The 25,440-nt window shown below is 47.5% G+C and overlaps 1 protein-coding gene across 4 annotated transcripts in view; it reads right to left on the bottom strand.

Moving 5' to 3' along the window:
• Positions 1 to 2,468: 2,468 nt before the first annotated feature.
• The window catches only part of RRP1B (ribosomal RNA processing 1B), a 29,205-nt gene continuing 6,233 nt past the window's right edge, over positions 2,469 to 25,440 (bottom strand). Inside the window, exons 2-16 of one of the 4 annotated variants that reach the window (XM_080656933.1) lie at positions 21,627 to 21,709; positions 20,035 to 20,092; positions 18,519 to 18,604; positions 17,856 to 17,917; positions 17,370 to 17,499; positions 16,422 to 16,486; positions 15,737 to 15,918; positions 14,015 to 14,109; positions 13,235 to 13,332; positions 11,729 to 11,748; positions 10,892 to 11,020; positions 9,623 to 10,335; positions 7,272 to 7,421; positions 5,985 to 6,048; positions 2,469 to 5,140 (exon numbers count right to left, since the gene is read on the bottom strand). In XM_080656933.1, the coding sequence (XP_080513059.1) occupies positions 4,947 to 5,140; positions 5,985 to 6,048; positions 7,272 to 7,421; positions 9,623 to 10,335; positions 10,892 to 11,020; positions 11,729 to 11,748; positions 13,235 to 13,332; positions 14,015 to 14,109; positions 15,737 to 15,918; positions 16,422 to 16,486; positions 17,370 to 17,499; positions 17,856 to 17,917; positions 18,519 to 18,604; positions 20,035 to 20,092; positions 21,627 to 21,709 (2,129 nt within the window). In that variant the 3' untranslated portion in view covers positions 2,469 to 4,946. Of the gene's footprint in view, positions 5,141 to 5,984; positions 6,049 to 7,271; positions 7,422 to 9,622; positions 10,336 to 10,891; positions 11,024 to 11,728; positions 11,749 to 13,234; positions 13,333 to 14,014; positions 14,110 to 15,736; positions 15,919 to 16,421; positions 16,487 to 17,369; positions 17,500 to 17,855; positions 17,918 to 18,518; positions 18,605 to 20,034; positions 20,093 to 21,626; positions 21,710 to 25,440 lie in introns of all 4 variants that reach the window. The other 3 variants (XM_080656932.1, XM_080656935.1, XM_080656934.1) reach the window with 3 other exon arrangements.

Here is a 25,440-nt window from a genome sequence, read left to right on the forward strand (position 1 = left end):
AAGCACATGTACAGCCCGGTGGGGCCAGGGCTTGGGGGGTGGAGGCAGGTCAGAGCCTGGGCTCTGCAGATCCGGGGAGCTGGAATCAGACCCCTGCTCAGGCATGTACAAGCCGTGAGGTCTGGGCAAGGGCCTGGCTTCTCCAAGCCTTGTTGCCTCCTCTGTGGATAGGAGCTCATTACATTTCCCTCCCGGGAAGCTGTGGGGACATCTGTCAATTGCAGAACCTGGCAGAAGAGAAGGCTCTCCTGGGAGGAGCTCCTGCACCTCCCAGGGCCTGGAGAGACATGGGCTTTTGTTCCGAGTCCCACAGTCCCCCCGCCCCCGCCCCCGCCGGAGTTTTAGAAGGTGCGTCCTCCATAATGCCTACACCAGGCCCACACCAGCCTCTGGACTCTCCCGGCTCTCCCTCCCTATCTGTGGAAGCTTGAAGGTAAATGTTACTTTGGTTGCTGATCTAGGTGGAACAGCTCCCCCCCGCCCCGCCCTGGCCAGGGAGATGGGGGTTGGGGGTGGGAACTGCCATGGGCACGGAGCCCACTGAAGTAGTTGTGGGAGGCAGAACCATGGGCTTAGGGCTGCAGCTCAGGTTCGTGTCAGCCTCCTGCTAGTCTTCCTCAGCTTCGGTAGATTTTGTTGAATAAATGCTTCTCAGTTTGTTGTAGCTCTTTGACCAATCCTAGAGACACTGAATGGTTGTCTTTGTAATCCTGACCAGCATGTCAGATGTCCTCTATGGGGATAGCTGGGTTCCCTGAGCTCCCTGCACTGCCACCTGGAGGCCCCACTTCTCCTTGCTATTCTTCACATGCCCCTACCTCTTCACATGCTCCTGCTGCTTGCAATGCTTTCTCCAGATACACCTGACTCACTTTTCAACCTCTTTTGGTGTCTGCTCAAATGCCGCCTTCCTGTAAACCAACAGCCCTTGCCAGCAGCCAGGTAAATTAAGAAAAAAACATAAACATTAAAATACGGCTTCAATTTAATATTCTTTCCAACACTGAATAAAACTAGCAACTGTTTCCCGATTGTCTCTATACTTCTTTGTACTTGAAGTTCAGTAGAAACTTAAAAGGAGACCGTGTTTGCAAAGTCTGAGCGCAATCTGCACAGAGTTGTCCAGCTCTCCAGGGGTGGGGCGGTGTCACGTATGACAGTGCCAGAGCCGACTGCATCCCTGCCTTCTTCCTGGGCTGCTTTCCCATCAGGAGCTCCTGTCCCCTGCTGACAAGCACACGGTCACCTGTTTATCGTCCCCACTACGTCAGGGCACGGCTTGTGTCTGCTGACCCCTGCATTTGCAGTACCTCGTCTAGGACTATGCCTGGCGCAGCAGGGGTGCAGCATTTGCTGAGTGGTGTAGAGCAGCGGTCTCCAAACCGTGGTCCACAGAGCACTGGTGGTCCATGAGGTCCGAAAGGTTGGTGACTGGTGTAGAGGACACAGTCCGTGTACGCAGGGAGAAGCAGTCTTCTTAGGAGGGTGGCTCCTGTCACGTGTAAAGCTGTTCTCTGAGATCACCATGTGAGCGCATATGGAAAGAGGGGGACAGCCATGGGGCTCAAAGGAGCCAAAGGCAGTGCATGTGGGGCGAGACGTGGGGTGGTGGGAGAGCGGGAGCCAGCTGATAGCGGAAGGCTGAGCTGCAGGTGCAGAGGTGGGGAGAAAGCCAGTGAAGGTCACTCTGAAAAATGCCCTTCCCAGTGTGCTTTAGGCTTGTGGAGGGAGGAAAGGTAAAGTAACCTCTGCCCTAACCCCCAGACCTTCAGGACAGGGTGGCTCCCTGATCCCTATCGACCTCAGGAAGGGGGCCCGGTGAGGCCCCGTGAAGAGGGGTGAAAAGACAGAGAACTAGACAGAGGAGCCCTGGCCGGGAAGCTCAGTTGCTTAGTCTTGATACACCAAGGTTGCAGCTTCTATCCTGTCAGGGCACATATACGAAGCAACCAATGAACACATAAGTTGGACAACAAATGGATGTTTCTCTCTCTAAAGAGCAATGTTGGAACTGCATTTGAGATAGAAAACTCAATGCCCCTTGTTGGAGGGATGGACGAATACAGGTGCATCCAGGTGATGCAGTGCTGTGTGGTCCCAACGGGGCCACGGGGTCAGGACATATAAATGGGGGGGGGGGCCTTCCTGTCCCACTGTGCCCTCAACACCTGGCAGCTGTCTGGGATGAGCTGGGGAGGCACCCAGGACAGTGGCAGCTCTGCATCGTCCTCACAGGCCGAGGCCCGTGCTTTAGGTCTGGCAGCGAGTGTCTGCTCCCCCATCCCGAGGAGATTGCCCTAGCAGCCACCCACTGGCTCCATGTAGTGAACACAGGAGAAGGACAGGCGCCCTGAACAGTCTGTTTTCAAACTCTCACAACAGCGCCAACACCTCCCACCCCTGCTGCACTGAGCAGTTCCCCGAGAGGCATATTTTTATGCACACTGACAGTAATATCCAATACAAGTCTGAGGCAAAGACAATTTTTTTATTGAACTTGGCTTTGATGAGTACTGACAAACCCTGCAGACACTAACACAAAGTGGTTGTAAACAAACAGTCCTTGCCAGCAGTCAGGTAAATTCAGAGAAAACATACAAAAATCAAAATATGGACTCAATTTCATATTTTTTTCCAACACTAACAACTGCTTTATACTCCCCTTTGTGCTTTCAGTTCAGTAAAAGTTAGAAAGGACAATACACTGTAAAGTGTGATACCAAATCGTACAGACAATTGTTTTACAAAATACTGTAAGATCAACAGCATTAAATTATTTCCTATTTTGGACTGCCAAGTCCCCTTGGCGATTTTACCTAGGAAAATAGCATGCATCAAGTAGAAAACCAGTATTCTAAATAGTTTATCTGACATTCTTGTATGTATACGTAATGAGAATTTAAAAAAATTGTGTTTTTTTTCTTTTGTAGCCAAAATTTAGGCATTAAAAATAAGCCACAGTAAAACTACCGGACTTACCCACAAAATGGAGTAAGTTAGGACAGAGAGGACAGATGGAATCCAAGACACACTGTTCCTTCAGGACCCACGTCACAGGCAGGCATGCGCAGGAGCACGCACAGGGCACTCGCTGGCAGCCCAGAAGAGACAGGTGACATACAGTGTTATGTAGAGAAGGTCCTGCACTCATCACGACAATAAATGTGCCATTTTTGGCCCTAGAACGTCTTGCTAAGATATCTTAACATGGCTGGATTACATGGCCCATTTGACTATAAGACCTATCTTTAAAGCTGAAATAAAAGTTGTTAGAAAAATAATTTGACCAATAATGATACTTAAAAAAAAAAAGTTAAAAATATCTGACAACTCACATCTAATCTTTTCAAACATCAGTTCTGGTTTTGAATGGTTTTAGGTATGATTCGAATGTAGCACACTAAAACCATGCTACTACAAGGTCATCTTGTATGAAGACTTCTTGCTACAAGGAAGAGCTAACGACAGCACAATGTTCGTTGTTTCTGTTTTCCTGACCTAACAGTGACAGCTCTTTTGTTATAGAGCCGGCACAGAACAGTTCCCCTTCCTTCGCAGCAGGGCCTTCCTGGGTAAGTCTGTCCCCCTGGTCATGTGATTAAGGAAACCAGTCAGCTGGACCATGTAATCCCAGAGGGCCTTTCTTCCGAAGCCACAGCCCTAACCAGGGAGGGGTGACACACCGGGCCCTCAGCTGGGAAGTAGCAACAGGGGCTGGTCCTGCTTTTGGTGAGAAACTGGGGCTCCTGCTTGAGGGAGAGGGAGGCTTTCATTCTAAGAGGCCTGAGATCCCTGAGTGGAGAGCAGTCTGGGGAAGCACTGGGCACCTGAGGCAAAACGGTGTGTCCCCCAAGTTACAACTGCATCTTTAGGTCTGCGATTGGTTGTTGTGCAAACTGGAGAATGAGCCGGGCCAGGGGCTTTCCTGAGGCCACCCCTGACTCCTGGGTCTGCATCTCACCCCTCATTCAGGCTCTGGGATCACGTCAAGGATCAGGCAGCGCTGCTCCAAGTTGCATTTGTTTCTCCAACTAAAGTCTGTGTGCCCTCCACCTTGTTTTTTTCTAAATAAAATGAGGACTTTATAAAAATCTCTAAGTGCATGATTCAGCATTTCAGATATAAGGTAACTATGAACAAATAAATACACACCAACAGTCCTGGCAGCGGCTTGCCTGCCTCCCAGCAGGAGCTTGGTCTCCGGACGTTGTGGCCAGGCCTCTGGAGCACTGTTTTCACTTAAGATGGGAGAGCTGCTTATGTGGACACCTGGCGATAGGCCGCTGGCACAGACATTTACGTATGAAGAGCAGCCAGAGCACGATGACTGGATGAGGGTGCGCCAGTGGGGCGGGGGGCGGGGGGGGGGGCACTGCTCTCCGATGAGGACACTTTGGGCTGGCTGAGAGGTAGCAACACAGGGAAGGCCACAGGCCACGGGCTCTGCTCTCCTGCCCCCACTAGAAGGCTCATCCCCAGCTGTATTTCGGATTTAGTCACAAGAGTCACCCGATCAGAAACTGCCCACTACCCACAGAGCATGGGAACAAAGCCTAGGTGCTTTTTAAATGGAGACTTACACCAAAAACCACCAGGAAATCAGCCAAGCAGGCAAACACGAGTACCAAGCTATGCAAGGCGGACAGCCGACGGGAGTCGAACTCCAGGCTGTCACGTGCCAGCAGCATCTATTAGTGGTGAAGGTCACATGCGCTCAGCTCCCACGCTAGGGGAGTCACCGAGGTTCTGAGTGTGGAATCCCAGTGAGCGCTAGCACAAACGGTATTTGTAGTGAAACTTCAACCAGGATGCCCACAGCAGCGTCAAGGCTCACACTCTGACCCTCATATATACAATTTATAAAGCAATAAAAAACACCCCGTCTTTTAAAAGTTATAATTTATATTCTGTACAAAAGAAGTCTTTACAAAGGGACTCTGCTACTATTAGAAGAAGTCCATAGCCGTGGGCCTTCTCTTTGGGGTGGCAGTCAGCGGCTTCTTGGTCCCCGGGGGGGTGCTGGCAGGGGAGCTGGTGGGGGTCTTCAGCACTCCGTGGAGGGGCCTCTGCTCAGGGTTGAAGGCTACTCGGGAGGGGCCTGTGGGACTGACTAAGATGCTCTTGTCTGTCTTCTTGAATTCTGCCCGATGAAAGTGAGCCACATGTTAATGGTATGATTTCTCTGTCCTGACAACCAACCCAGTGTCCTGCCTCCGTGCTGCCCAGGAGGCCCTGATGGAGCCAGGGCACTCACTCCAGGGCAGCCCGGCAGAAAACTGGCTCCAGGGCTTTCTGAGGAAATGAAAGTCACTAGCAAGAATGAATTTACTCTCCAAAGGAAAATGCCCCGAGGGCCCCCCTGTGATACTCGGGTTCAGTAAAGAGCCCCAGGAGGAGCCCTTCTTTCTAGCATTTATCCTACTGCCTCCCGATCTACAGACTCAACCTGGAGAGATGGAGGGAGATGGGGCTGCCCAGGTCTCCCCTGATAGCTGCTCCTCTGTGCGCGTGTCCGTACATGTGTACATACGTACGTACACACAGACACGCAGGCGCACACGCAGTTACTTGTGCCTAAAGAGAGTCAGGTCTTACACTCATATACTTTAAAAAACATTGGTTTCCTTTGGGAAAAAACCAACACAAATGAATCACACCCATGTTAAAAGCTGAAAGACAAGCTGTCCCTCTTTTCCCTACCTCTTGGATGGGGTGGCTCTGAATTTAGGTAGAGGCGACTACAGCTCACAGACCATTAAATCTCAGGCCAAGATGCTAACATATTCTAGGCAGGTAGGCCATCCACCCATCCACATCACCTCCTACCAGGTAAGCTCCTTCCAAAGACCCCCGAAAACCTGATCCCCATCCCCCACCTCCCCTGGCCGCCCTGCTGGGGAGGCGGGGACCAACTCTGCCTCGGGAGGGGTCAGGGCCCTCCTCCCCAGGAGCAGACGGTGACTGCAAGCAAACCCCACACTCACCCGCAGTCATGTTTCTGTTCAACCCGAAGGTGACCTTCTTGGAGCTGGACGGTGCTTTGTTGAGCTGAAGAAAAGCATAATGGGAGCACAAAGAGCTGAGGCTCCTTGTGGGTCTGAGTCCCTGAGCACTCACAAGTGCCCATCAGCCCACAGGAGCGCTCGGCCTGGAGGCCCAGGGCCTGTGTCCACCTCTGTGGCCTCATCAGGACTGCGCTGCACACGCCCCAGGTCTGGGTTGCATGAAGCACTTTGGCAGGCACACTCAACAGACCGGGGAGGTGAGCAGTGCCAGCACCCCTCTGCAGTAAGCTGCCTCACTGCCGACTCCGCCTCTGCCTTCCGGGGAAGAAAGCAGAGCAAAATTACCGTGTTTGAAACCTCCTAAGTTATAGAAAAAGTTCAACATTGAAAAATTATAAGGAGCTCCCATTCACTGCATCCTAGAATTTAACCCTTAACTTGGAAGCAAAAATGATTAGATTGTATCTACAATGGGACTGGACTTTGGTGGGCAATGTACCCACATCCCCAGCCTCTCAAATTCCTCCCTAAAACTCCATATTTTTGTGTGAATCCCCAGTTCTACCTCAGACTGTTTTGCTTTAACATTATCATTTCATCAGAGGAACGTGGCTTCTATAAGCCCAGTCATTTACAAATATCCTGAAAGTATCTTAGGCATAAACATTCACATAAGCAGTGGTCACTCTGCTGGTTCGAGGCTATTTAAACAGCACCTACTGCTTTCTCAAAAAGTCCACCTATTGTGGGTCTCCCCAGCAGGGCCAGCCCAGGCCCGTCTCCACAGCTACACCAAGACCCCCATCTCCTGGATGCAACCCCAGGTGAGCCTCCCGCATACACTGGTCTGCACCTTGTCCCACCTTCTAATGGCACTTGGCAGAGGCGACCCGTCCTTCCTGGCCTCCCACCTGGTTTCCCAGAACAGTGCCCACGTCCCCCGACTGGGGACCAGCATGCGTTCCTTCTTCTAGTCTGAGCACCTGCCAGTGTCCTTGGCAGGCCCCTCTGGTCTTCCTCCATCTGATCTGTAAATCCAGGGCTCTTGGGGCCCCCTTCACTACTGGTCTCTCTAGATCTCCCCTATTCCCATGAGTTCTCAGATGAGGCACCTCTGATCAATCCCGAGGGTCGGCCTCAGAAGTCCCAGCACAGCCCGCACAGCAGATCTGGGCTCCTGGGGCAGCAGCCTGTGCACCGTGGACAGGAGTAGAGGCCAAGCATCTGCGGAGCACAGCCCCTCTGGTTTGGTCGCAGTGCGCTTACCTGCATAGCAGGGGTCACAGGGGTGGCAGCGCTGCTTTTAGCTTTTCTGAAGAACAGGGGCTTTGGTAAGAAGGGGGTGTCAAACTTCACAAAGTCATTCTCAGTCCTCAGCTTCTTCTTCTTCAAAGGGCTGAAGGCTCCACTGCTCCCCTGTGTGAGGGACGAGAAGAGGGACGTCATACCCAGGGCCACCTGCCACACCTACACCCAGGAAGTGAAAGTAGGACGGGTGCAGACACCATGGGGAGTGAGGCCTAGGTTGAAGGGTATCTCAATGAGACCTATTTACCAGCTCCGATGCCCCATACCCCACCATTTCCAGAACCAGATTTGCAAACACCTTTTTTGGCTCAGCAGAACACAGACTTCCTCAACAGAGTTGCCACTTCACCATGGTAGGGCCAGAGGTTTCCTACCTTTTTAAAAAAATGTTTTTTAAAATGATTTTTGAGAGAGGAAGAGGGATAGATGGAAACACCAAAGAGAAACATAAATCAGTTGCTTCCCACACACCCACTACTGGCGATCAGGCCTGCAACCTGGGCATGTTCCCTGACCAGGAATCGAACCAGTGACCTTTCGGTACATGGGTTGATGCTCAACTAACTAAGCCACACTGGCCGGGCCTAGAAGTTTCCTATCTTTTCAGCCACAAGAACCATTTATATTTTTCTTCAAACTCAGGGCCCATGTTTTGAAGATTTCTGTCTTTCTGCAGCATAGCCTTTGCTCCTGGGCTACCAGCCTGTGCAGCATGTTACTACACTAAATACTACAGGCAACTGTGGCAGAGGCAAGCATTTGTGTATCTAAACATAGAAAAGGTACAGTGTAAATGACATAGGGCCCTGTCCAGGGAGGCCCTGTCCATGAATGGAGCTTGCTGGCCTGGAAAGTGCTATGGGTGAGTCAGTGAGGGAGTGGAGGCCTAGGACATGACTGCACACCACTGGAGACTATAACACAGCACATCCAGGCAACACTAGGTTTATAAAACGTATTTCTCTTTCTTCCATAAACTAACCTTAGCTTACTGTAGGTCCATTTAAAGCAGATAAAGAACATTCACTGGGTGCTTTACAACTGACCACCATCCACAGCAAAGACTCGGCACTAGTTCTGGGACTGCAGGGGTCTGGGAAACCCAATGTGGCCAATGTCACACTGGTGATTTTGGCAAGTCCTTGGTCCTGGCTTAGAAGTTGTCTGCCTTTCCTGAGCACCCCTGAGGGGCAGACCCAGGAGTCCTCTCCCATGCACCTTCCCACTCCTGCTGGCAGAGATGTAGAGACACATTGCCCCTTTTGGGAGGAAAACCCCCCAATAACCCTGTGGTTTATTTAGCAACAGTTCTAATCCTCTCGAAGAGAGGGTGCAGGGCCATGAAAAATGATGCGAAGAAGGAATCTTCCGATATTCTTAGTGAAGAAAGAGCATCAAATGAATAGTGAGAGACGGGAGGAGGCTGCAGAGCCAAGGGAAGGTGACACCGCTCGTCGGGGGCAGGTCTAGGATTAGAGCGACTTCCTGAAGTCCAGGGGAATGTGCTTTCCCGGCTAAGGCTTCTTATTGACCAGAAACTCGCCTAACATTCACACTGTTAGGAAGACCTCGATGTCATCCTGCTGCACAGCAGTGAGTGCAAACACAAGTACTGGCGAGGGATCAGCAAGCCTGTTTGTGAAGGGCCAGGGGAAATGTTTTTGGCTTTGAGGGCCACAAGGTGTCTGCCACTACTACTCATCTCTGCAGCTGAGTGAAAGCAGTGGGGAGTGCGCACGATCAGGCGTGGCTGTGCGCCAATGGAGTTAGGTTTGCCGACCACTGAATGCATGCTACGTCCGCAGTGAGGGTGTGAATAGTGGAACCAGAGCCTGGTTTTCATTCATATATGCTAGAGATCCAAGCGGAAAGTAAGTCTTTTCATTAAAAAGAAAGCATGGGCATGGGATTGGTCATGAGTTGAAGAAAAATAAGACCAGCATTTGATGGAGGCACTTGTCTGCCTGTTTACACTGAAGGGCGGCCTGTCTGCCTGGGCCATGGACCATTCTCCCAGCTTGATGTGGCCCTTCTGTAGCCCCTCAGAGTGAGCAGCGTGGTGGGGGCGGGGTGAGGAGCGGGGGAGAGGGAGGGGGGTGGGGACTGTCTTAGCCATGGACACCGTCACGTTTCTTTATTGTTGGTAAAGGGAATTATGAACCATGACAGCTGCTTAGTCCAGAGGCCTGACCTGTCTCCCCCCCCCCCCCCCCCCCGCCCCCCGCCACGGCAAAATGAAGCCCGAGGCAGGGCCCCTGACCTTTCAGCAGGAAGCCTTGGCCACCCTGCCTGGAACCCAGTTGCCTTACCAGAGCCTGGACGAGCTTGAGTTCGGATTCCAGTCCTCTGCTGTGTTCAACCAAGTTCAACATCTCTCTCATTTTCTTCCTCTTTTTGAAGATGGCAGTTTTCTGAGTGGACGGGCTGTAGAGGTCAAGACGGCTGGGCTCCCCCTTCTTTTTCTTCAGTCTCCCACCCGGGGGCAGTGTGGCTGGGCAATCCCCTCCGTCTGCAGGGCCTTCCTCCTGGGGCGGGGGCCAGGCCAGCGTGGGGGGGCTGCCGTTGGCCAGGGGAGCCCTGAGTTTCCGCTTCCTCTTCAGGGCCGGGGCTCCACTGGCTGGGGAAGCGTGGGGGACAGGCACCAGAGCATAACCACTGTCGGGGCCACCTTGACACAAGTCCTCCAGAGGCGACGCTGTGGACTCGGAGACCAGTCCCTGGAACCGTGGGCTCCTCTTCCTTGGTCGTTTCCTCCTGCTGTGCATGGGAGGATGCACGAGGGGGTGCTCCGAGCTGCTCTGCCCCTGGGGGCTGGGCGAAACCCCTGCCCCTAGCTCAATCCCACCCAGCTGGGCTCTTCCTGGACCTGCCTCTGGCTCACTGTCCCCGTTCTGTTCTGGGGCAACGGCTTTGACCCCTGACCCAAAGTGTTCAGATTGAAGGTGGTTCTTCTTCTTTTTCCTTTTCCTCTTGTGAACACCAGCTTTACTCTCCGCTTCCTCAGCAAGAAAGAACCTGTTTCCTGGAAAGACACACAAACCCATAAACAGGTGCCCCAACGTCAAGTAGACAGCGGGTCTCGCAGGGGGTTCTGGGGTCGAGTGAGGGGCTGACAGAACTCCAGTGAGGATGTCTCACCGCCAGAAAGGCTCGGATCCTCAGCGCACGTGCGCTCCATGAGCTCTCTGCTTTGGTCCCATTTCCTCCCTTTCCCAGCTGTGATTAGAAACCTTGCTAATGCCTTTTCAATATAAATGGAGCGGAAATATATTCAGATTTCTACTAATTTTCAGGCCAAAGGTAAAAGCCACAAATCCAGGGTGGTAATAAGACAAACGAGCCACAGGGCAGTGTGTATCTCCTTCTCCTCAGATGCTACCAGAAGTGGGAATGCGGGTGTCCCAGAAAAATCAAATACTCAGAAGCAACATTTACTTTTCAGCCATAAGAGCAAAAGCGTTTGCTCTGTAACAATTTATCAAGACAGTGGCTCAGAGGTTCTCCACTGGTTCCATGGTCCCTGAGGGCAGCCCACACCTCCTTCTCGGGCCTTGCTGGTCCCAAGCCTTATGCCTCACCTTCATCTTTTTCCATGTCAGTTTTCTCTAAAAGTTTATTTCCTTTTTTCTTATGCCTTCCTTGACTGAGCGTTCGGTCATCTTCATCAGCAGAAATGTCCTCAGCAAAACCGAGTTGAGACATACTGCCTGCTGGACACCAAAGTCACATTAGTCAGTTTTCTGAGGCCCTCACAGCTGTCCCAGGGGCCTGAGAGCCATGCCTCCTCATCACGGTTCCTCACTACTTCTCCATCCAAACCTCAAAGCTGCTAACACGGGGACTTCAGGCTCTCAACTTTGTGGCTTTCCCACTCAAGGCAAGGGACTATCAGTCTTGGGCGACATCATCTCCAGATATGCCAACCAGGTCTGGACACCCTAGTTCTAAGCACCTCAGGGGCCCAAGGGATGGGGGCAGTGGGCCATCGATTTGCTCAAATGTCACCAAGTATAGACAGCAGCTTCCCCCAGGGGACAACTGATCTTACAGTCACAAAGGGACCCTGAGAAATCGACTGTTCTTTAAAAAGGTCAAACTGAAAACTACATGGACCAATAAAAACCCTTCTTGTTCAAATGCCCCCCCCTCCCCACAGATACAGCCTTGTGTCTGGCTCAGCGTGGTTCCTGGGATGGGAGAGTGGGTGTCGAGATAAAAAAAAAAAAGCCCCACACGGTGGTTCTTCTAAGGGCTTCTCTCAGCTGAGCAGCAAGTGGTGTAACTGACGATCTTTCAAAGATAAAGGCTACTCCTCTTATGTTTTCAATCTTGCTTTTTTACTATTTGGCCTCAATGTGCTCAGTGAGGTCCACATTTAGGTAAGAACATCAGTTCTAATGCTCTGCCTTCCTCACCTTCAGAGAGATCTTGGAATCTGAAAAGGAAAACAACAAAAGTTCATAAAGAAATCCCTTCTTTCTGTCTTCTATAAACATATGCACACACTTGAAGAAACATGTGATATTTAGAATTTACATTCTTTTTCCTCTAGAAGGGGAGGGGGAAAGGCGGTGTGACGCAAAGGCCAAAAACGAAGGACAAGATCACCCTCAGTTAACTTTGTTTCTTAGTCTCTAAAGGCTGACACAGCTTAGATTCTCTGCCTCTACCCAGCTCCCCTCTGTTTACCATGTGGAGAAATGAAAGTAGTGCTTAGTCTATAAGATTCTGGTGCAATAGAATACAAAGGAAGTGGGCAGAGCAGAGGGGGGGAGGCGACAGGAAGTCTGAATCCAGATCTGTGTCTGGCAGCTACAACCTTGGGCCAGGCAGTGACTTCCCTGTGCTCGAGTCAACCATGCGTTGGAGGGAATTACAGAAGGCAGCTTATGAGGCTTTACCACATACATGAAGTAATTTAAGTGCTCAGAACAGTGCCTGCTCACATGGAGTGTCATCAAACTCAGCTGTTGTATGTCATCAATCATAATAGGCCACAGGGCTCTGCAGTGAATACTGGTACAGACATAACGACATCAACGACTACAGCATAGCCACACCAGGGGTGGAGGAAGGGGTAAAAAGCTACACCCCTACCCAGCTCAGTATCGCACCAACAGGTAACACCTCAGCAGTACACTCACGTTGCAATTTCTCAACCTAATTTTAGATATTATCAATAGATTTATTTTTATAATTTTTTTAATACACATCAAGGATATTTTCCCCATTGATGTTTTTTGAGAGAGTGGAAGGAAGGGGGGGGAGACAGGGAGAGAGGGAGAGTGAGCTAGAGAGAGAAAGATAGATATGAGAGACACACACATGGATTGGTTGTCTCCAGCACACAGCCCCAGTCAGGCCGGGATCAAACCTGCAACCCAGGAACATGCCCTTGACAGGGAATTGAAACCTTCGGTGCGTGAGTCGATGCTCTAACCCAGCCGTGGGCAAACTACGGCCCGCGGGCCAGATCCGGCTGTTCTATCCGGCCCGCGGAGCCGAAAGAGTGGAGGGTTCTCTTGCTCTCCCCTCCACTCCTTTACTTTGAATTTATATTAGTTCACACAAACACTCCATCCATGCTTTTGTTCCGGCCCTCCGGTCTAGTTTAAGAACCCATTGTGGCCCTCGAGTCAAAAAGTTTGCCCACCCCTGCGTCAGGGCAGACTTCTTTTCACATCGTTATGAAACAGCTGGAGTGGCTGCATTTGCAGAATGGGACACGAGGTGTGTGTGTGGGGGGGAGTGGTAGGCAGGTGACTGTCATCATTAAACATTGCAGTTTATAAGTGCATATATATACTAAAAATAAAAAATGTAAGCATGGTGACAGCATGTCCTATACCATGAGATAAATGGAAGGGCTGGACTTGAACATGAATGAGAATGAAGGGACACCTTCTCATCCAATCACTTACTTCTTGATTAGCTTGCAGAGACGTTTCCTGTTGAAGGGAGGGATGTTTTTCTTGTTGGTTATTTCCAGGAGTCGGTCCGCAACAGCCTTATAATCAAACTACGTGAGAAGAAAAACCAACATAAACCTGCAGTAACCTGGAAATGCACCTCCTATTGACAGAGCACCCACAGCTGGGACTCTGGAAGCACTCAGGGCCATCAGAACAAGCACGTGCTAAGACTGGGCAACCAAAGACTTAAGCAAGATCTCTGTGGTAAAATATACCACATACAATTTACTTGGGTGTGCTTCTTTGTAATGTAATTTACAAAGATATACAATTTGCACTTGGTAACATAGTAAACTTTACTTAAAAAGTATTACTAAGCCCTAGCCAGTTTGGCTCAGTGGACAGAGTGCCGACCTGCAGACTGAAGGGTCCCAGGTTCGATTCCGGTCAAGGGCATGTACCATGTACCTCTCTGCCTCTCCCCCTCCATTTCACTCTCTTTAAAAATCAATGGAAAAATATTCTCAGGTGAGGATTAACCAAAAATAAAAATAAGAAGTATCGCTGAGCTGACTTTGCTGTATGGAACAGATCTTAGCAAAATTCCATCATATTTGGATTTGTCTGCAATGAACTCATTATAAGGAAGGTGACATTAGTGACTAAAGGGATGGAAAGGACTTTACACATTCGGCCTTAGAGTTTAATTAGCTCTGACCTTAATTCCCAATTAGCCAGGCCACTCCACAGTAAATCTATCTTCTAAAAAAAGCAACAACTGCCACCAACCTGGAGAAGTGGCCCAGTGTCCTCCATGCTTCCGCCACCATCTGTCTCACCTTCATCACTGATTCCTTCCTTTCTGGAGTGATATTTGCCCAGTGCTATCAAAACACAGCCAAAGACAAAATTCTTCAATTACACAGCAATGACTACTCCTGAAGGAGCCACTGTCTAATTAGATGTTTCTTAGTGAAAAAGAAAATTTCCTTAAAGAGAAAAACCCTGCAAATACATTTATAATTTCCCAAAGATGTTTTGGGTTTTCAGCCCCTCGACATGAAAAAATACCCGGGAGCAATCACAAATTCTTTTAAATCAATTACAGACAAGCCTCCCTGGCTTTCAATGCTGTTCAGCACACAAGGTCTCCCCCTCCAGACAGCACAGGGGACGGGAAGCTGCTGGGTCAGGGGCTCAGGCACCGTGTGACTCTGGCTGTGGAAGGAGTGTGGATTCAGGAGCCTATCCCTAATTTCAGATAGGTTTGGGCTGCAGGAAAAAAAAAAATCTGTATAGTAGTATACTAACTTCATGGGGCTGCTACAGGAAACACAAGTTAATATATAAATGCAAATTTTAACAGTTAGTAAATAATTCAAAAAGCACTAAAGCCCATGAGAAAGCAGATAAAAATTACTAATGAAAACTCCACTTTTCAAACTTGTACTGTTTCTGGATTCCTAGGAGCTCATTAGTGGTGTGACCTCAGGGCACAGGCAGAGAAGACAGAGTAGGTGCTGGTGCTCCTGGAGAGACATCTCTAGTTTAGATAGAAACGTGGGGAGCAGGAGGACCCAGAGGCAACTGCCATGACCACATAAAATTTATTCAGGCTTTTTAATGAACCCATCACCTATGTGGAATTTAAAATTAAAATGTTTCTTCTTTTTCTTTTCTTTTTGTTAAAAAATAATACATGACCAATGTAAAAAATCAGACAAAAGTATAAAACAAACAGAAGTCACTCACAACTCTGCCAGGTGGGGCTATTAATATTAACATTTTGGTATATATCCTCCCTGATTATTTAAGGCACATGTAAATGTAAAATGAATCAGGTTTCTCCCACATAGAGTTTTATGTCCTGCTTTCAAAAACATCATTCAGTTTCCTCTGGTCACTGATTTTAGAAAACTCTGCATTTCAAAATGCTTCGTAGCCATTTCAAAGCTGTAGGGATGCCCTCCACACACTACAGCTGTGCACCCCCGGAGTTCTGATGGGCCACAACTTTAATGCACATTCTCTACACGACTGCATGGATATACAACAGTGGTTAAGAACAGTATCAACCCACATTGAGCATTTAACCATCCCAAGAAAAAGAACTCTGAAGGAATCCAAGATCAGAAGGCTATAGAAACAAGTGGGCACTCACAACGAACATGCACATCAGGCCTCCTGTCGAGGACCCTCTATAGATCCCAGACCACATTAGGGTATTGAAATACAACTGAAAAGCCAAAACAACAAAAACAAACAAAACCCAACGCAACACCAACAATGACAAACGCTTGAAGAATGTCCCGCCATCTTGGGAGATAAGAATTGGGTGGGAGGCACAGGGTCTTCCCCAGAGGACCCCTGAACAAAACAGGGGTTTGGAATATGCATCTGCTTCCTTTCTCAGGTGGTTTTTCAAGCCAAAGCCATTTTTGATAAATTCTAGGCTGTAGTCAGTGAGATCCCAACAAATGTATTAAAGAGTGCTTAAGGACACTCTCTTACCTGTCTTCTTTTTACTAAATGTTTTTCTCCATGTCACCTCACTTTCAGCCATCTCTTCTTCAGGGAGGTCGCTGTCACCCACTGTAGTTTTCTGTTCTTCCATCGTCTCTTCAGGTACAAAAGGAGACTGATCTACAATGACTTCAAAAACACCCCTAGCTATAGTCTGCACCAGTGTATGGCTGAGGGGGAAGCACAGCAAAGAGGATGTGATTAAAACCAACGGTCTGGAACTCGTTATCTGAAGAGGACAGAGGGATGAGAAGTAAGGGTCAGCCTACCCAGGACCCGGTGTGACCACCCAATTTCAGCCTACCCAGGACCCGGTGTGACCACCCAGCTGCTCAGCAAGCACATGTACTCCTAACTACACTTCTGTGCTAACCAGTTGTGGCTGTCAGGAGCCAGTCCAAGGCTCTGTGCCAGAGCAGTGGGACCAGCAGCAGACTGAACTCTGAGTGGGGGAGTGTGTGATTCTTGGAATGACTGGGGTCAAAGAGCAAAGCTAGAAGAGCCGAATAATGACTCAAAGCTTCAAACGTCTTGCCAATGGGAATTAAGCATTGGCTGTCATTAGCTTTGGACAACCATCCCAGGTACCTTGTATCATGCTAAACAACACAAAACAACCCACCTCCCCAAATTAAGCACTAATTGAATAAAAACAAACATGTGAATCACTTACTCCTTAGTCTTGGCAGCAATTTTGCAGAATGGATCAATAAACTTGAGATTCTGATCTGCTAAAAGCTGTAATTTAGAAATAAAATAGGAAAAAAGAAATAAAAATAAGGGAAAAAAGAACCTTTTCTGCTTCCCGACAAGTCCTTGAAAAAGGTACCACTTGTTTTTTTCACACAGATTGAATCAGACTCAGCGACACTTATCTCACAATGCCAAACGCACTGTGCACGAATCACCCCGTGGCCAGAGTCAGGCTAATGGTCACAGCTGTCCTCCAGCCACTCGGGCATCTTAGCACAGTAACCCACCAGCGCCGCTCCACACTTCCTCCTCTGTGGAGCAGCTCTGCATCTCAGTCAGAGAATGAGATGAGGGATTACTTTTTTAATACAACATTTATACTTTCTTTAATTAAAAAAAAAAAAAAAACCTGTCCACTGCAGAACACTTGTGAAAGAAAAAGTAAAAATTGCTCACAATCCCAAATTCAGATAGTCACCGACACGCTACAGAATGTTTCCCCTCCAGTCCTTTGCCTATTCCTATGTGAATGCACACTTACACAAGTCAGACCCTTTGCACAGCTTGGTCTACTGCCTTTCTTTCCCACCTTTTAAAAACTCAGTATTCTGAGCATTTCCTCATGTTATCAAATTCTTTACTGGACCATGTAGGTGCTTTCAAATGCTTCCTAAGTTAGATTCCATGCACATCCTAAGTGCAGGAATCCTGCCCACATGTCTCATTAGCTGCTTAGGACACATTCTTAGACGGGGAAGGAATGTGTCAGAAGTCAGGTTGACCTGATTCATGCTCTGTCACTGGCAACGCAGAGGGCCACCCACAGCATTGCATCCCAGCTCACAGGAGGATCTGAAGAAAAGCAAAGCCCTGCTCAGGTTAGCTGTGGTCTCAGCACATTGCTGGCAGGTGTCGGATTGTTTCTTACCTCTTTCCCTCCCACTTTGGATAGCTCATCCAGATAAATATCAATGAAGTGGAATTTCACCCCATTTGGAGACTGACTCTCAGGGTGCAAGACTTCCTTCATCAAGACATCGAGGAAAAGCTTGATTCGGCTGAAGAAAACGACACATACAGGTCTATTAACTATAGTGTGCCACCCCCCCCCACCAACCCTGGGAACATGTAACGTTTAGTCTCATGCTACACTGCACAAGCCATGTGAGACTGAGCACGTTTTACAAGGAAAAAAGTAACTACTGAAATCAGTATAAAAAGCCGACTGTCTTATGTAGTCAACTCTTTCACATTCCTCCGCTGGGTTTTAAGTTCTTTATGCGAAAGCGAGTTTTGCCTCTCATAGCACAGATGTGGCAATTCATACTTGGTGATTAACTGAAAGGCTTGAAAAACAAACTATTACTTTAAAAGTTTTCAGGCCACCAAATGCTAACCCAAATAGTTTACCAACCTTTCTTCCCAGCCATTCTGCTTCAGAACTTCAAAGGACTCCCTCAGGACCAGACGGATCAGCTAAAGACAGACAACTTGTATTACAAAAGGAAGTAAGAAGGATTGATCAGCTTTGTAGAACGAGGCTAATGACACGGGTGTAGCCTGGATCCCCAAATGAGAAAATATCCACAATAGTCACGTTTAACTTTAGATCATAAAATGCAAACTGGTCCCTAACAGCTGAAAGGGACGAAAGAGAGAGGTCTCTGAGTACAGGTTCAAAGGCTGTCTAATGTTCACAATGCCTGTCATCTCAGCAAGCCTAGAACTCACTTTGCTTCACAATCAAACCTTCCCACTGTTTTTTGTTTTTGTTTTTTGTTTTAAAATATATTTTATTGATATTTTACAGAGAGGAAGGAAGAGGGATAGAGAGCTAGAAACATCTATGAGAGAGAAACATCGATCAGCTGCCTCCTGCACACCTCCCGCTGGGGATGTGCCCCCAACCAATGCACATGCCCTTGACCAGAATCGAACCCGGGACCCCTCAGTCCGCAGGCCGATGCTCTATCCACTGAGCCAAACCGGTCTCGGCCCCACTGTTTTTAAGATGCTGAATATTCCCTCCCTCTCATGAGCCTTTGCAGTAACTGGAATGAAGGCCGGCTGATCTCACCATGTAGTACTTGTCCAGGCGCAGCCTGTCGATCCCCTTCCACTCTCGGTTCATGGTTTGCCAAAAGGTCTGAATGAACAGGTGCTCTGCAGTGAACACAAGGCTCTGAATGCTTGGTTTCAGGTTAACACATTACCATAAAGCACAAAAGTAATGAAAAGAAACAAATGGGATTATTCATTATTTACTTTTCTCAACAATTCTTGGGCTGCTAGAAAATTTGGTCAATCATTAAATATGCTCAATAATTTCTTTTACATTTAAGCAAAAGCACATTATAGTAACAGGAAACCTGGTAATATCTTAATGCCTAACTAGAATGCTATCTGAAGCATTTTTCTTTTTTTAATTTTATTGAATTTTTACAGAGAGGAAGGGAGATGGATAGAGAGTTAGAAACATCGATGAGAGAGAAACATCGATCAGCTGCCTCCTGCACATTCCCTACTGGATATGTGTCCGCAACCAAGGTACATGCCCTTGACCGGAACCGAACCTGGGACCCTTGAGTCCGCAGGCCCACGCTCTGTCCACTGAGCCAAACTGGTTAGGGCTGAAGCATTTTTCTTTATCTCCTGAAATCCAAGTTCTAAATCTAAAGATTTTCTGAGCCATGTCTACTGGTCTTTTCAACCCACCTACACTTAAGAATCCAAAGCCAGTAATTTTGATGGACACTTGGACGACTCATGCAGAAACTCAGCTTTCTGTTTCATGCTCAGTGTCAGCTGGGTGAGCTATAACAAAACATTCGATTTTTCTCTTCTGAACCACAAAACTAGCATTTTGTCAAAAAAATTTTTTTATTCACTTCTTTTTGCACACATCTTTCTTGATACATGAAGACCTGTATCAGATTCCATGTGTAGAATTTTGTTCATTACATGTCAGTTGGGGCTCTGCTCAAGTTCAGACAACCTCTGAGCGCTACGAAGGCTATTGGATGGTTTTGTTCTCAGGAAGGGTGAGCAGAAAAAAATCATTCTGCAGTCTCGTTTGTCCTCTGGAAGTAATCAGAGCCTGAGTATCCCAGAAGTAATGTCTCTCCCGTTTATCCATTTTGGTAAAGGGGGGTTGCTTTACAGTTTATTACCAGTGACAACCTTAATGGCTCTAGTTTTGGGGATAAACCTGGCATCCAGAAGGTACTGTACACACTGACATATGCACGGATAGCTTCTAGGAGTGTTACAGTAACTCAGAATCTGGAGATTCTGGAGGATTATTTAAGGTATATTTTTTTGAAATCTTTGAGATATCCAATATGATATTCTACAAGGTACTCCTTCACCCTCTTTCAGAGTCAATATCTAAGTTTATCACAGTTTCTTCCCATGGGAAGAGTTTGTCGCCTGACATCTACACACGGATACCCCAGGTTCACATTAAATTAGGCCACTGGGAAACAGAAGCTTGGAAGGAAGGAGAAGGAACAATATGGATTAGATATCATAGGCAAATTACCAAATCTGAAAAGCAAGGACGTTCTGAAAGGCATGAAAACATCAGGACTTACGAGCCTCGGAGTTGTTAACAGCATGGATGAGCTGGGAAATCGTGTTTGCTAGCTCCTCCTGTGGGTTGGGGAGAAACGTTGGGGTTATTATGTGTTAACACTGTGAGATGATAGCACCATGGCTGGCACCTCCTTCTGTACCTGCTTGGGTGGGTGGGTGAGTGAGAATCTGTACCTCTGTTTTCAATGTCACTTCCATTAAGAAGTGTGCATGTGGGTATCTATGCAAAATCTCCAATTTCAATGGACCACCGTGCCAATTTCATATGCCTCTGAGATTTGTTTAAGCTGTCTGCTTAAAAAAGATCTCTAGTTATCTGTTCAAATGACCTACAGAAGAAATAAATTAGCTGTCAATTCCTGGCTTAAAAAATACATTAAAACTTAAATTGAGATTTCTATCCTAATCCCCCAGTAATGGAAACACAGACGCCCCAGGTCTCTCACTCTAGAAAACTCAGTGAGTGGAATTAGAAACCCCTCTCCCTGGCTGGCTCAGACAGGCGGCAGCGGCAGGGTGGAGGGAAGCACAGGGAATAGCACCTTAGGCTCTGTCCTGGGCAAAGTGCCTTTGGGAACACAAGTTCTTCTCAGACGCAGCAAGCTTGTTTGTAGGGAATCTGGTGGTTTGGGTCTAAGGGGAGTGTCAACAAAAGAATTCTTTTTATGAGTTACGTAAGAAAAGATAGATTCTCATAAATATTATCTGCACTTCCCCTGCCTCAGGTCTCCTTCACCCATTTCTAATGAATTCCCCGAAAGTGATGTTCTTATTCCATTTCCTTCCTCCACTAAAGCTGTTAGCTGTTACTTTTGAATGTAATTTAAAAATATTTTGCCTTGCTATCCTACTCAAAATATGTTCAGGGTAGTAAAAGCAATAATCAGAGTGAGTTACTACATGGCTTGGAGGAAAAGGCAGAGTTGTGCCTTAAAAACCTAGAAAGTAAAATCCACCCATGATGGTTAGAGGGTTCTGAATGGCATTTCAAGGCTTCTCTCTTCACTTTGCTTTTACACATCAGAACTAAACTCTTTAAACAGTGAAACTGTTTTTCTAAACAGTGTGGTGGGGCTGCCCACTGTGCTTGGCAGACGGGTCCCGATGCACACACACACCTGTGTCAAGTCCCCGCCGACTTTAGTGTGGGGCATCGGAAGGGGCCGCTAGTGGCTCTTCGAAGACCCTGACCCCAGGGAGGTGGCTGCCCAGGCCTTTGCACCACTTAAAACTGTGGCAGAGGTCGGCATGGAGCCAGGGCTGCTCACAGGTTTTTAGACTAGTGCCATGACATTTTTTACCACAAATAAGAGAAAACAAACAAAAACTTTAAGGTAAACCCTACCATGGGACTATGAAACTGGCAGGAAAATGACAAACCTTTAATTTATGTGTATTCTTTATTATCTGAAAAGATAATTAACCTCAATGCTTGGACACTGCATCCTTTTCTACATGACAAGAGGCGACAGGGAATCCTTGAAGCAATGCTTCTCAGTTTGTCTGGCACATTAGGGGACTGATACAACAAGTCTCTCTTATCCCTCTATGCCAAAGACCCAGTAATGGGACAAAGGGAAGTGCATGTTACCTGCAGAAGGGGTTCGTCCTGTACCCACATGCAATAGAAGAGCCCTTTCCATATTTTTAGAAGTTCTTCTTGACTGAAACCTCCTAGAGGGCAAAACAACACAAAAATCTTATTTCAGAGTCCTCACATTGCTTTTCCTCAAGTTCAGGACTGCCACATAAGCAGTGAGAATAATACCACATACATTTTCATCTGCAAAGGGCTTGCACATATTTCCTCATTGTTATAAAACAAGCACATATAAAGCTGGCAGTTTTATCGGCTATGGGGCAGGTGGTAGTGATGGAGTGTCCTCATTGCCTGAGTAATGTGAGGAAGCAAATGGAATCACAACAAAAAATTAACTAATGGGGTGCTTATTTATAAAATGAGCTCCCCTAAATGCCCCTCTGCTGAAACTAGCATCTCCCCTGCACTCCATCATTTTCATTGGTCTTGCAAAGTGAAAATGCAAATCCTACAAAAGATGCAAGGATTTGCTTAAGTCCCACACAACTGGCCCCAGGGAAATTGGCAAAGCTTAGGGAAATTTTTGCTAAGATGATCCTTTTAAGATCACACTTGCTGTACTCTGATATAACCCCCTCCCAGTTATGGTTTTCATTTACTGGGCAATTTTAGTCTTGTTTTAAGTGGCACCTTGGTTAGCCTTGTTCTCATTACATAAGTCCTCTACCTCCACCTGTACCACCTATGACCAAACCACACACGCACAGTCTTCTATCTGTTGGGCCATGAAAGAATTGCTGAGTGACATAAGGAATTATAAAATTAGGAAAATGGACACTGTTGGGAGTTTCCAAGCCTGTGGAGAATAAACCAAATCCTCAAGTCTAAATGCATTTTACAAATGGTCTTTACTAATGTTCCACTAGGAGGTACTAGGAAAAATCTTTTGGAGGAGCAAACTATGATCAACTAGGTAAATGTAAAGAAGTATATATTTGGAATCAATGTGATCTCAACATTCCAAAAGATAATTACGAAGTGACAAACATCCTTTTGATGGACTGAAGTTTAATTAGTTCATACAAAGTGAGCTTGATACCTTTATGGGTATTGATTTCCAAGTTACTAAAGACTTTTCTTATATCAACAATTTTATTATGGTCTATTTTGATTCTTTGTTATGTTCTCACTTAAAATATACCAGAAACCATAGTAAAATTAGTTTATTGAAGTGCATTTCCTTTAGAGGTTGGGCAATGACAAGCCAATTGGTTTTCCTCTCTTCTTGTCACAAACAAGCCACATCTGGGGATCTGCCTATAGAGAATACAACATGATTGTGTGACTGACCAATTCCACAGAACTGAGCCAACCGCAGTCCTGATTGTAGTAACTTTGTGATAGGGACCTGTGCTTATATTCATTCATGTTAAAACTAATGAACGACTGGTTCTGGGCAAAGATCACCAATGGCTGCTAAAACATTAGATTAAATATTACTGAGCAACTTTAAAATGGATAAATCAGAACAACAACACACAGACCCAAACCCACTGGTCCATCTCAACTTGCAAATTGCAAACACCAGCAACTATTCATTCGATGCCAGATGTGATGCAATAAGAACATAGCACCACCTGCTAAATAACCTCACAAAAACAAAAAAGGTGCTATGATAGTTCAGAATGAGTCACCAAAGACCTGCCTCTGTGGTATGTTGATTGTCATGAGCTGAAGGCAACCGAGACCCTGCAGGCTCAAGGGCAACTCTTATCTCTCCCTTAGGGAATTTAAATTAAGGGCCTTGCTCATAAGACATAACCAAAAGTAACTTTTTTGACCTATCTATAGGGCAGGGCAAACTACTAATTACTGGACATCTGCTCTACTTGTCATCCTGCGATGACCCTCTCCTCCCCTCTGTAGCACCAGGTGCCTTACCTCATCCTTAGCTCAGAATGTCACATATCCCTCATTTTAACTTTGTCTCTGTCCCTCTCCTGTATGTGGGGCCTGACTCTCTGACATATGGGGTTCCCATATGTACATATGTAATAACATTTGGTTATTTTCTTACTTGTCTCATGTAGACTTAACTATTAGACCAGCGGGAAGAACACTGAAAGGAGAGGAGTTTCCTCCTGCACACTAACCTCCATCTCATCAGGTCTAACTATTAATGCCAGTTTGCAGGAAATGCACAGGACAGAGAAACATGCCAAATGAGACCATGGGACAGAGACAGCAAAACCCTAAATGTGGGAAACTCCTCTGGACAAATGACCCAGTTCCTCCAACAAATGAATTGCAAGGAAAAACAAGATGGATAAAAACTGTTAGAGGGAGAAACCAAGATGGCGGCATAGGTAAACACCTAAACTGCTGCCTCGCACAACAATTTCAAAACTACAACTAAAAGACAGAACGGACACCATCCAGAACCGCAGGAAAGCTGACTGAGTGAAAATTCTACAACTAGAAGGAAGGAGAAAAGCTCACAGAGAATTGGAGGTACGGCAAAGGGTCTTTGTGCGCGCAGAGAGGAAGGGCGGCGGAGTGCCTGGCTGGCTTTCTCTGGCGGAAGGGGGAAGGGAGCCCCCGACCGCATTGAACCCCAGTTCTGACTGCACTGAACACCTATTCCGGGCGAGCCCCTGGGGACCCACGCTCTTGTGGGGGGAGTCTGGACTCTCGGGCGGAGAATCGGGAGCCGGGGAAGGCGGAAGACTGAAAGTCCGCTCACGCCAGTGCGCACAAAGGCTGCGGGAGGCTGCCACAGGCTTTCCCTAGCGGAAGGGAGTGAGAGGCTCCTGACGGCACAAAACCCCAGTTCTGACTGAAGTGAGCCCCAGTTCTGACTGCAGTGAACCCCAGTTCCAGGCGAGCCCCCGGGGACCCACGCTCTTGTGGGGGGAGTCTGGACTCTCGGGCGGAGACTCGGGAGCCGGGGAAGGCGGAAGACTGAAAGTCCGCTCGCGCCAGTGTGCACAAAGGCTGCGGAGGCTGCCACAGGCTTTCCCTAGCAGAAGGGAGTCAGAGGCTCCTGACGGCACTGAACACCAGTTCTGACTGAAGTGAGCCCCAGTTCTGACTGCAGTGAACCCCAGTTCCAGGCGAGCCCCCGGAGACCCACGCTCTTATGGGGGGAGTCTGGACTCTCGGGCGGAGAATCGGGAGCCGGGAAGGCAGAGGACTGAAGGCACACACGTGCTAGCAAGGGCAAGGCTGACGGGAAGCCAAGACTGAGACTCCACCCCATCCAAGCTGAGCACAGAGGCTATTGCAATTTGGCAAGTCTAATCCTATAAGGCTGTCTCCAGCACTGGACTTCTCCCAGCATAGACACAGCTGATCCTTACAGCCAACTGGCCTGGAGGTCAATTCTTCCCAGTGATACCAACAACAATAAAGACTTAATTACAACAAGGCTGTACACACAGTCCACAAAGGGGTGCACCAAGAGTGTCCACCTCAGGTTAACTGGGGAGGCAGACCCACTGGGCCAAATTGGAAACCTAGCACACAAATCTGCCAACTCAGGGAAGCAGTGAAAATGCGGCGTCTAAGAATCAGATCACAAACGAAAGAAATGGAGGAAAACAAACGACTGGATATAGAATTCAAAACCACGGTTATAAGGCTTTTTAAGAATATCCTAGAAAAGGCCGATAAATATAACGAGACCCTCGAAGAGATGAAAAAGGACCAACTAGAAATTAAACATACACTGACTGAAATAAAAAATATTATACAGAGACCCAAAAACAGACAAGAGGAACACAAAAATCAAGTCAAAGAATTGAAATACAAAGAAGCAAAAAACACTCAACCGAAAAAGCAAAAAGCAAAAAAAAAAATCCAAAAA

This window comes from Plecotus auritus, assembly GCF_963455305.1.
Source record: "Plecotus auritus genome assembly, chromosome: 2".
Taxonomy (NCBI): Eukaryota; Metazoa; Chordata; class Mammalia; order Chiroptera; family Vespertilionidae; genus Plecotus; species Plecotus auritus.